The sequence below is a fragment of the Chrysemys picta genome, chromosome 17 (genome assembly GCF_011386835.1).
Source record: "Chrysemys picta bellii isolate R12L10 chromosome 17, ASM1138683v2, whole genome shotgun sequence".
Lineage (NCBI taxonomy): Eukaryota > Metazoa > Chordata > Testudines > Emydidae > Chrysemys > Chrysemys picta.
Window position 1 is genome coordinate 4,779,365 of NC_088807.1, and position 11,406 is coordinate 4,790,770.

Sequence of the window (11,406 nt, forward strand, 5' to 3'; positions counted from 1 at the left end):
GATTTGAAGATTTGGGTGGGGCAAAGGGTCTAAAAAAGCAACGCGTTGGGAAATGGAGAGTTGTCCGTGTGAATATCGTGATCGAAGGCGCGTGGGTTAGAACTTCCTCACGCTCGAACCCAGGATTAGGATCCTAAACCACAAAATCTGTATTGAGGTTGCAGACCCCTCCAACATCCTGAGATGTTTGGCTTAGTTCACATCCCTTTGTCCTTAAACTTTGCTTAGTTGGAGGTTACCCCACTAACATGTCCGCTGTGAGACACTCAGTTTGAACTCTCCTTTATTCTCAAATTCCCTCTCGCCCCCCGAAACCCCCCCTACCCCAAGCAGAATTCTGGCCCTGTAAAGGGGGAAGTGCCAGAGCCTCCCTGAAGTCCTTTGCTGTTGATTTTACATGGAAGGTGGCCAGATGCTAAGGTGATGGGCGGCAGTATAAACATGCATAGGTCTTCATTCTTAGAATGACCGGCGTATAAATACCTGCCACAGTGCAGTTAATGGTTCGCTGCTGATGGACACAGTTTAAAGCTGCAGTATGCCTCTTCGATGAGACCGCTCTGAATTCTTGTCTATTACCTTCCCCCCATGCTGCCTAGCTGCTGCAGTGACTAGAGAAGGCATAAGGTGCATTGTCAGATCTTTCGCACCTCCTCGCTGTACCCCGGAAGTGTTAAGTGTTAGGCTGTGCGTGGCTCTCAGTTTCCTGGTGGCTTGAGTTTAATTTTAGACCGTGGTCGTTAAGGGAACAGACGTGTTCCCCAAAATATTGGTGTAGCGGCAGGTGACCGTACAGCCCCTTCTCTCTGACTGTTGTGGTTGATATAGCGTAGAGCTCCCTTGCAGCTTAGCCCTTCCCTGCGGGTGACTCCAACGTCCGGCAGAGAACGTTCTCTAACCCCCTCTCTGCAGAGCTCTCAGCACCAGGAGGGAATCCTCCCTTTTTTTGACAGCCTACAACTTGTATTTCTCTTTCCACGATGAGGCCGCTTCAAGACCCTCCTGTAGCTTAGCCTCCGGTCGCTGCCGTTGGGCTGTCCGATGCCCATTGTGCCGAATCTGTTCTGGCCAAGGCACTGCTTCCTGAGGGAGAGACGCTCCTGAGTGCTCAGCTGGCAGGCTGCTTTCAGAAATACACCGGCTGCGTCGCGAGGGGCAGAAGTGCGAATAGCATCGTGACTTCCCACGTAATACGCAGTGACGTGCTGGTTGATCTGCTGACAAGCTTGATTGGTTGGGGTTCCAGTGAGCGCTCTCCTCTCGAGCAGATTGGAAAGGCAAGTCCCCTGGATAACCATATTAGATTTTCCCACAATGCTTTTCACTAATGGAGAACCCCACTGTCATGGAGAGAGCTGCAGGTCCCTTCATAGAATATCAGGGTTGGAAGGGACCTCAGGAAGTCATCTAGTCCAACCCCCTGTTCAAAGCAGGGCCAATCCCCAACTAAATCACCCAACAGATTTTTGTTCCATATCCTTGAGGGGGGCCATTTAGGGATTGAACTCACAACCCTGGGTTTAGCAGGCCAATGCTCAAACCACTGAGCTATCCCTCCCCCCCTTCCTATAGAAGCTCCTTGAACCCCTGCAGAGATCTTCCCCCAATCTCAGTTAATGCACTCAGCATGGGCCTTGGGCAGGGGGGCTCAAACCTGGGATGGCGGTTTCTAAATCCAGGAGCCTCCACTGTCTCAACTGAAAAATCCAGTTCTGTTAGCCAAGGCTGCTGCAGGCTTATCAACTGCTATATTGCCCAGGAACCACTGGAGGGGGTCAGACCAGAGGCCCTAGTTCAGTCTCCTGTCTTCTGACAGTAGCCAATACCAAATATTGCAGAGTGAACAGAACAGGGCAATTATCAAGTGATTCATCCACTCCCACCTTCTGGCAGTCAGAGGTTCGGGACACCCAGAGCATTGGGTTGCATCCCTAACTATCTTGGCTAATCGCCATTGATGGATCTATCCTCTATGAACATAGCTAATTATTTTTGAACGCAATTATAGTGTTGTCCTTCACTGGTGGAACTCCTTTCCAGGAGATGTTGTGAAGACGTACTTCTTTTTGTTGGTTTTAAACAGAGCTCCACGGTATGGCTTGGTATGGCTACGTGAATGCTTCTAGTGATCCAAGCCCCAAAATCTTGCACCTTCCATTGTTCTAAAAGTGGTTCTGACGCTAACTTGTGGTGTGATCCGTGGGCGAGTCACTTGGCCTCTCTGGCTTGTGCGACACGAATATTCACTCTGCGTATGGTGTGGTCACTAGATTGTTTGTTTGTTCTCTCGAGGACCTGATTGTGCCATCCTGGCGCTCTAAGCTCTTGTATGAAGTCCCTTGGGAAGTGTAGTTCTGAGGCTACTTTACAAAAAAGCCTCAACTCCACCACATCTACGACTAGGGTATGAGGGGAACAGGACTTCCCGGGCTGTAGTACGGTGGTCTCCGAATGCCCTACAAATTCTGCTTTCAGCAGAGCAGCTGTTGGTCAGTTTCAGTGTCGGGCATCATGGGGGGGGGGAACCAAGTAGTGGTGAGAACTTGGATTTGATGGTAAGCCGCCTGGTCAGAATCAGTGTCTTCAAATGTGGGTGTTTCACGGAATTAGGATCGTTCTGTCTTGATTTTTTTTTTTTTTTTTTTTTAAATCCACTGTGGCCGAACTCTGGCTGAGATGTAAATTTTTTAAAACTGATGTAAAGTCATGGTCTTGCTCTTCGAACCCAAGTGGGTTCATCATATTTCTTTTCCACGCTAGCAGCCTCTTCCGAAACCTTCCCACCGGAGGGATTGCTGGTGTATTTTAACCACCCTCTGAGCAGCGTTAAACCGCACACGTAGCAAGACTTCCAAAAGACTGGGTTGTTTTTTTTTTAATTGGATGCTTCAATTTTTCAGCTGCCCAAGCTGAGCCTGGTAAAGGGTCTGCGCTACGGGGAGTCCTGAGCATCTTTGTCTCAGTTCAGCCCCCACTCGCTGGTCACTCCTGAAAAATCTTAACCTGAGACGTGGCGCCAATGAAGTGCTCCTGCTGAAATGCTGGTAGCAACAATGGGGAACTAAGGAATGCTTCTGTTCAGCCAGTCAAAACCAGTGCCTTTTTGTGTCCCTTGCAAACCACACTACTGCTATTTCCAGAACAGGATGGGGGCTGCAGGGCAGACATGACCTCTGTTCTACACCCCCTCCTCCAGTTGCTCCCGGAAGGGCGTAGCTTTAACCTGGCTATGCTCTCACTCATCCCGCTTCCGCCACTGAAGCAGACCCCAGCAGCCAGTTCGGCCTCGGGGCCTGGCTGAACTGATGTCTCCAGCCTCGCTGCTGATGACTCCTGCATCTCTTGTAAACAAACGCCCACAGATCTAGAATGTCTTGTGTAACTGACGCGGCAGTCACAAGCGGCTACGGCAGAGCTATTGTGGGTCTGGGCTATTGCTGCACTAAGAAACGTACGTGAGTAATGCTGGTTAGCGCTTCCTGGGTTTCCCCATGTGACTTTGGGTCCTGCTGGAGAAAAGTCGTATCTGATCTGATGCAGTAATTTGGTGCGCTTGTAGTGATATTGAACAGGGTAAAATGCTTTCTCCGACTGGATCAGTGAGAGGATTATCTGAGCTTACACAGACAAGCGCCTGAGACCAGACTTAACCGCTTGATTAAACTTGTGCGTTAACTTTCCGTGGGAGGTTGTGAAATGATCCAGCGATACTAAATGCACAACCTCCTGGCATAACAGTCTGTGATACCGACCTACAGCTGGGCAGGAAGTGGGAGTAAATCTGTTCACAAACCCCCCTCTTTGCCCCTTCTCCCATCAAAGTCAGGGCTGGAACTCGCATTGATGCGGGAGGGAGGAGGCTGGATTGGTCCTTGGTAAATCACTTCTTTCCCCTACTGCTCCAAGCTAGCAACTCGCTCTTTCTCTCTGCTAACGCTAGGCCAGTCCTGCCGTCTGTCTCAGCTTCACGGCTTTAAACCCAGCTAGGCCAGTGGCTTTTATTTCACTAGGACATTGAAACCTGGATTAATCAGTCCCTTAGAAATGCCCCAGGCCAATTACAACCTGTCCCGTGTTAATGTTTGTTTTGACTGCTGGTTAGGACTATAAATGCTTTTCCGTGTGGGTGTGCACAGTGTGTGTGGGGGGTGGAAACGTCTCTTTGTACTCATGACGTACTGTTAACGTTGGTTAGGATCTTCCTAATGTGTAAATTTCCTTTTAAAAGGTGGTAACTTGATTTGCTGACGTAGCTCCTCTTGTTTAGAAAACCAAACTGCCAGAGATTCTTTTTGTGTGGGCCCTGCCTGTTTCCTCTGTGTGAAGAATTATGTAGTGGTAGCTATGATGCTATGCGATCATAATGACTAGAATAAAAAAAAAAATCCAAACCAAGCGTGGCCCAGCTTTTGTGCTCGATGAGAAGGAGCTACAGGTGCGGAGAGAGGACCAGTACGTGTCCGACCAGGGGATCACTTGGTTTGACTCAGTCCATGATTCTGCTGCCAACTCCCCCACAAGTTGGTGGACTCTTACAGTTTCAGGGCAACTGCACCTGTATTCCCTCTGTGATCCACCAAGGGCCCCCACTTACAGCTTCCAGGCGCCCACCTTTCACGTCCCTTAGCTCTCTCCCTTCTGACAGGCTGTACAGTTCCCTGCCTACGCTGTGATATCCCCAGACTGCCTAGACAGCCCGGCATTTGTGCTTTGCTTCCTCTCCAGCCGTTATAAACAGTGTAGTTACAAGTTATCACACAGCTCTTTCTAAGCAAGCATGTTCATTCTTAAGGTGAAAGCATTGCAAAGAAAACACATTAAAAACAATAAAAGAACCTACACCCATGCTAAAAAGCTTACCAGAAATCAGCCGCGACTCCAACCTCTGACTGTGGTAGGCGGCAGTCCTCCAAAACCCACACCTGACTTTTCCCCTGCTTACAAATTCATAACTCGATTCAGAAGCAGAACCTAGGCTGGGCAGGTGAGCTGTTGGTTTATGCCCCTGGGCTCTTTGATCTCTTCTCCACGGACAGGTGCGCAGCAGACAACGGCCCACTTCTCAGGGCGCAGCTGCAAAAGGCTGGGTTTTTTGCGTAACTGGAAGTGGGGAATTTTCATTCACTCTCCCCCTCCGGCTTCCCTGGGAAATCCACTTCATGCTTTTTGTTTCAGAACTCCACTCCTGCTTGGCACAATTTTAATATAGTCCTCTGACAGCGCCCCCTGGCCTCACATCACACCTCCCCTCCGTCCCTGCAATCTGGCCCACAATAATGCATCAATTTTGCATGTAGTACAATGTGGGCAGATCTACACTTAAGTGCTACAGCTGCACTGATGCCGTGTTTTAAGTGAAGATGCTCCTAAGCTGCTGGGACAGAGCTCTCCTGTTGGCGTAGATAATCCACCTCCGTGAGAGGTGGTAGCTATGGTGACGGGAGAAGCTCTCCCTCTGACACAGCGCTGTCTACAGGAGGGGGTTAAGGTGGGCATAACTGCATCGCTCAGGTGTGGATTTTCACACCTCTGCGCCATGTAGTTACACTGGCCCGGGTCTCTTGCATAGACCTGGCCTCCGGTTTTTCAAGGATATTGCAGGGACTCGCCAGATCTGTCTCAGCCACAGCGTCCAGAGCTGGGGAGAGCAAAAGAAACTTGTTCTGGTCCATCCTCGGCCATCGCCAATCCTGTTGTTAATCATAGGAATTATCACATAGCCCAGGCGCTGCTTGACAGCACCCGGCGTTAGATACTGCAGAGGAAGGTGAAAGAACCCCGCATTGTGTGATCCTCTGCCCCACCTTGGGTTTCATCCTGGTCGCTATTAGAGATGGATCTAAGCCCTGAAGCAGGAAGTTTAAAATCCCTTCCAGAATGTGTTAAACCGTTACAATGCTGCATATAATCGCCACTTAGCCTCACCCACCAATGCTGGCCAGGTAACTGTTTCCTTAGCCGCTCACACAGTGCACTCTACTGTATTTTTCTATTGCCCTCCCCCTGCTGCCCCCAACCTTCCTTTGAGGCTGCTGGCTGTACCCCTGAGCCTTGGAACCAGCCTGTGTCTTTCTGCTGGGCCTCTGTAGCGAGAGGTGGAGCATCGGGTCTCTGACACTGAGAAAAATCCAATGTGTGGTTTCTGGACTGATCACCCGGGAGTGCAGCCTCTCCTCCGCCCCTTGAGTGTTGCAATTGCACAGCCCAGGGCAGGACTTGTCCTGTAGAACAGGGATCAGCCAAACACCAGGCCAAAGCAAAGTGATGCTCGTGGACAAGTCTATTAGGTTTGTTCCTGGACCTAGTCTATAGGGTCTTTATATTGCAAATGAAGAAGGGGGCAGGTTCTCCCTTAAGGTACCTGTCTGGCCCCTTTCACCTAGTATTTGAGCACCTCAAAATCTTTCATGTAGCTAGGAAGGGGCTGTCTCCCTTGCACAGATGGGGAAACTGAGGCACATAGCAGCTAAGTGACTTCCCTGGCACCACACAGGGAGCCCAGGGGTAGAGCAGGGACTTAAACCCAGCTCCCACGCATCCCAGGCTGATGCTCTAACCCGCGGGCCATCCTTCTGCTTTAGCCAGCCTGTTGTAAATGGGTACAGTTCTAAAAATGCCCTCCAGCGCCAGGTGTTCCAGAGCGCTGACAGCCTGATAGCTTTGTTCTGTGTCTGTACAGGGCCTGGCACAGTGGGGTCCTGGTTGACTCAGTTTCCCAGGTGCTACCGTAATATACCTAATAGAAATAAAAAAATGTACAGCGATGGCACTATGGGGTCTTGTTCCATGATTGGAGTGCCTAGGTGCTATCGTAATGTACCGAATAGCAATAAAAATGTACAGCACCTGACACGCCTGCTCCGTGACTGGAGTTCCTAGGTGCTACCCAAAATAGGCTAACAGCAGAGCATGCTCACGCCACCTCCACTGTGGCCGATGGCAATACAGAGGTGCAATGGACAAACCACGGTCTCATCTGTACAAGTGCCTCTAGGCTAAAACATCAAAGGACCGATGCAGTTCTGCGCAACTGGCTGCCTCGGCGATAGCCCTGATCTGAGGACACCGTGGAGACTCGACTCGTTGCACCCACAGGAGGGCCTGGTCAGAGCGAGAACTGTTATGGGAGATTTTCAGAGGCACGGTGGTGGTGACCTACCTAACTCCCATTGACGTTCCGAATTAGGCACCTAACTTTGTACCTTTGACAATCGTGGGACAGCTCAGTCCACATAAAACTCACCTGCAGCCTGCTTTATGAATCGGTGCCGAACGCCAGGCTTTGGCGTGCTCCCTCCAGCATGCCTGCTGTGGCGAAAGCGTCTACGCAAATCCGCTAAATACAACAGATGCCAATAATCCGTTTAGCCAATGCAAGTGTAGAACACAGTTCGAACAGATGCAACTATTCATAGATTTCAAGGCCAGATGGGACCACTGGGATCACCTAGTCTGACCTGTGCCGCACAGGCAAGCGCCCGTCTCTTTCAGTTTTTGTTTAAAATTTCCCAGGAATGGCTCAGGGTTGATTACACAACAATGGGTGAAAATCAGGGCGAAAAATGAACTGCACGGATTTCTGGGTCGATATTGGATTTAATAGCGGGAGATGGGGGGGGCAGAAGAAAGCAACAGAGAGGGGGAAAGGAGGAGTATTGAAAATGAAGGCAGTTGAATGCGGTGGTTTGGTTAAGAAGCTGTCCATTAACCGTGTGAACATCGACGCAGGCGTGTCTGCATCTCCCACGACCTTGCTTTGACGGACATGGATTGACACTCGCTTCCCGCCCCTCCCAGCTGATGTGCAACTTGCAATATCTCCCCCCCACCACCACGTGGTGGGAAACACATGGTCTTCGAAGGGAGGAGCTTCCTTTTCTCTGTGCCCGCCCCCCAGCGCCCTCCAGCCAATGGGAAGCGAGGGCTAAGGTGGCTGGTGTCTCAACGTTCTGAGCCGGCTGGGGAACAGCTGCTGGGGGGTCCGCCGGTGCGGGCCTGGGAGGCTCCGAGCAGGTGGGGGGGGGGGCTGTGTGTGTGTGTGTGTGTGTGGTGCTGGCCCAGCGGCGGTGCAGGGGGGTCCGGGCACGCACGGGGTTATCAGACCCCATGTTTGCCCTGCTCTTGGAGGTGGCGCTGGTTCCAGTGGCTGCTTCAATGCGACCCTACAATAACAAACCCCAGGAGACTGAGTCGCTCCTTGTCTCATCCCTCCCCCTTCGTTCCCCCCCGAAATCACTCTTTTCCTGGACCAGCCCTGAGGCCCGGGGTAGCTCCTGGATTGTAAGCAAGCTCCCTTCTCCCCAGTGCCCTGAGTATCTCTCCCTTCCCTGGCCCCCAGCCTGAGAATCTTGAATCCCTGAAGGGACCAAATAGGAAAGGGACTGGGGGGAGGGAAATTCTTTTTTTTTAATCTTCCCTCCCTCCCAACGCAGGATCTGTTCTCTGTGTCTATATTTACCACCCAGAGGATGTTTTTCCCCCTGTGTTTTCCTGTTTAGTGACAAGATTCATTGAAACATTGGGCTGGCTCAAGACGTCAACCTAGACCTAGGTGTTTGTCTAACTTTGTCTAATTATTTCTTCCGTCCGATGCTTCCCCAGAAGGGATCAGGCAGGCCGAACGCAAGAGGGCATCTCCTGTCCACCACCCTCTTTCCCTTCCTTTAAAAAGAACAGGAGTACTTGTGGCACCTTAGAGACTAACAAATTTATTAGAGCATAAGCTTTCGTGGACTACAGCCCACTTCTTCGGATGCATATAATAAATTTGTTAGTCTCTAGGGTGCCACAAGTACTCCTGTTCTTTTTGCGGATACAGACTAACACAGCTGCTACTCTGAAACCTTTCCCTTCCTTTGCCATCAGTAATATCCTTTGGCACTGAGTTCCACAGGTTGATTATATGCTTTAAACATAGTGCTTTTTTTAAATTAGAACTGGAAGGAAGTTTTCCAAGTGCATGTTTTTTTGCTGGAAAATGCCGATTCATCGACCGCTTGTGGAAACAAGTCGATCTTGATGAAATTTTGTTTGGAGGGGGGAAAATGGAGGGAAAATCCACATAAAATTTCAGTTTTCCGTTAATGAAATGACTCCTTGGTATCTTTACATTTTATATTCTGTAATCCAGTGTAATACATTTAAAAAGTCAAAATCTCAATGAAATGAAAAAAAATTATTTGCAGAACTGTGTGTAATCAGAAAATAAATCAAAATCCTGGAATTTCCAGCCCAAATGGAAAATTCAGTCCTACTTTTAGCTACCTGATGCCCCCGCTGCTAATATTAGGAGAGGGTAAACAGAAGCTCCTTACTGACCTGCTCCGAACCATTCCTTGTTTTACATTTCCCTGTTCCCATGCGGATCATATTGACCCCCTTTAAGAGTTGCTGATGAAAAGTGCTAGAAGAGCAAGGAATGATTATCCATCTGACATCAGTGAACCGAACGGCTTATCAATTTCAAACGCAGCTTCATTTTCTTCTGTCAGGGCTGGTGGCCTCAGACCATCCGAGGCTGGTGATTCATGTGATTTCCAGCACATGCTGTGCAGATGGTTTTCTGTCTATTACAGACCACTGCTGGAGTGGGACCTTTGCATAGAGAAGTCGGGTAAGTCCTGGTGGGGTTTTTAGTGAGGAGTGTCATCTGGTTTGGTACCTCATAGTTCTTGGATGGGCCACAAGGCAAATCCCATCCTTTCCTAGTTGTTAAGAGAAAAATTATTTGCCTTGATGTCCTAACCAAATTCCCTAAATATCCCCTAACTCCTTGTCCTCCAGTTTCAGTTGAACATAACATTATTATTTATTTTTTACTTCCTGTTCTAATCTGTGGGGCAGTGTTGTTGTGCAGATAGTCTCTGTGCTCCACCCTAGAGGTGGCTGCATTTCAGTGATGAGTAGAAGTGAGGACATTCAGGTTATTGTTTTGTGGCTAGAGCCAGTACCTCTTTACAATGGTGCCAATGGCACGGTGGTGCTGGGCCCACACTCAGAAGGGTCCCCGGTGCCTGGATTGAGTGCGGGCAGAGCCTGGGGGGGAAGAGGCCAAGAAGGGGCGGGGCCTTGTGGCCAAGGCCTCAGGGGAAGAGACTGAGCGGGGGCAGGACCTCAATGCCAAAGCCTCGGGGGAAGAAGCCAAGTGGGGGGGGACCTCGGAGGAAGAGGCCGAGTGGGGGTGGGACCTCAGGGCCAAGACCTTGGGGGAAGGAGTTGAGGCCTCGGGGGAAGGGGCCGAGCGGGTGGCAGGGCCACGGTCCAGGCACTGGGGCCCACAAAAGATTAATCCAGCCCTGGCTAGAGCACATCTCTCTGCAGTTCTGCTAGTTCGTTAGTGAAACTGACACAAATACTTGCATGCTGGGGTGAAGAGTGCATTGAAATGATCCCACAAGTGTGAGATGAAACTGAACAGGCTGATCTAATATCTCCACCTCTGTTCACTTCCAGCCCGTTTTGCTGTAGTGGCTGTCCCTGACGATCTGAGTGGATCTTCCCGGTACACCATGGCACGGCATAGCAAGCTCCAGAAGCAAGTCTTAAGCTTGTACAGACAGTTCCTACGAGCCGGCAAAGAGAAGCCGGGGTTCTTACCTCGGATACAGGCCGAGTTCCGGAAGAACGCCAGCATCCCCCGGATGGATGTTATGCACATAGAGTATCTCGTCCGCCGCGGCCAGAGGCAGCTGGAGCAGCTCAGAGACGTTAACACGAAACAAATGGGCACCTTTGTCAAAACCAAGCCGGAAGAGCGGTGACCCCTGCTGGCTGACGTAGGCGGCTTTCTTGTACTGGGACAGTTAGCGTGTGAATTCAGAGACGTGCCTTCCAGATTCTCACATCCTCGTGCGCCCCTTTCTGTTTGCACATGGGTCCGATCACAGTGAAGGAAAACTATCCAGTCGGTGCAATTGTCCTACCTGGATTGGAGTTCACTGGGATAAATGAAGCCTGGTTTAGGTGTCTCTACATGAGGGAGCCACTAGAGGGTGCATTGGAGAAGCTGATCTCTATAGTTCTAAGCTTTTTAATAATTCAAGTGTAGATGGATATCTGGAGGTGACGTTCTTGTTTCCAATACCTGGGACATAATCCGTTCCTACCCCTGTTGCCTCCTCTATTCTCAAACAGGCAGATTACCCAGAAAAATAAAAGAAAGGGACAGTGGTGGGTTGAAATTCTATTTCTGTCATTTTTCTTATTATCTATAGTGCCTAAAAGCCCCAGTCATGGACCAGGCCCCCACTGCGCTAGGTGCTGTACAAACAGTGGATCTGGGTGCTACAATTCTTGAGTGCCCCACCAAAGTGCCTTCGAAGGATCAGAAAGATCTGAGCACCTGCCTTTTGAAAATCGGGTTCCTTAAGGTGTCTCATGACGGGCGGCTCCTTCCCCACAACCCAA

General features: G+C 50.1%; 1 protein-coding gene across 1 annotated transcript; it reads left to right on the forward strand.

Annotated features, from left to right (window-relative positions):
- Positions 1–43: 43 nt before the first annotated feature.
- SDHAF1 (succinate dehydrogenase complex assembly factor 1) lies at positions 44–11,185 on the forward strand. Its single transcript, XM_005283722.5, has 3 exons — positions 44–8,013; positions 9,492–9,613; positions 10,453–11,185. Exons 1-3 carry the CDS (start codon positions 7,850–7,852, stop codon positions 10,758–10,760), a joined length of 594 nt encoding a protein of 197 aa, XP_005283779.3. The 5' UTR covers positions 44–7,849; the 3' UTR covers positions 10,761–11,185.
- Positions 11,186–11,406: the final 221 nt, after the last annotated feature.

Excerpts from the sequence above, each read along its gene's own strand:
- SDHAF1 (XM_005283722.5), top strand. The coding sequence starts at position 7,850 with ATGGTCTTCGAAGGGAGGAGCTTCCTTTTCTCTGTGCCCGCCCCCCAG. Across the intron at positions 8,014-9,491 it reads GCCTGGGAGGCTCCGAGCAG|GGCTGGTGGCCTCAGACCAT; the intron begins GTGGGGGGGGGG and ends TTCTTCTGTCAG. Across the intron at positions 9,614-10,452 it reads CCTTTGCATAGAGAAGTCGG|CCCGTTTTGCTGTAGTGGCT; the intron begins GTAAGTCCTGGT and ends GTTCACTTCCAG.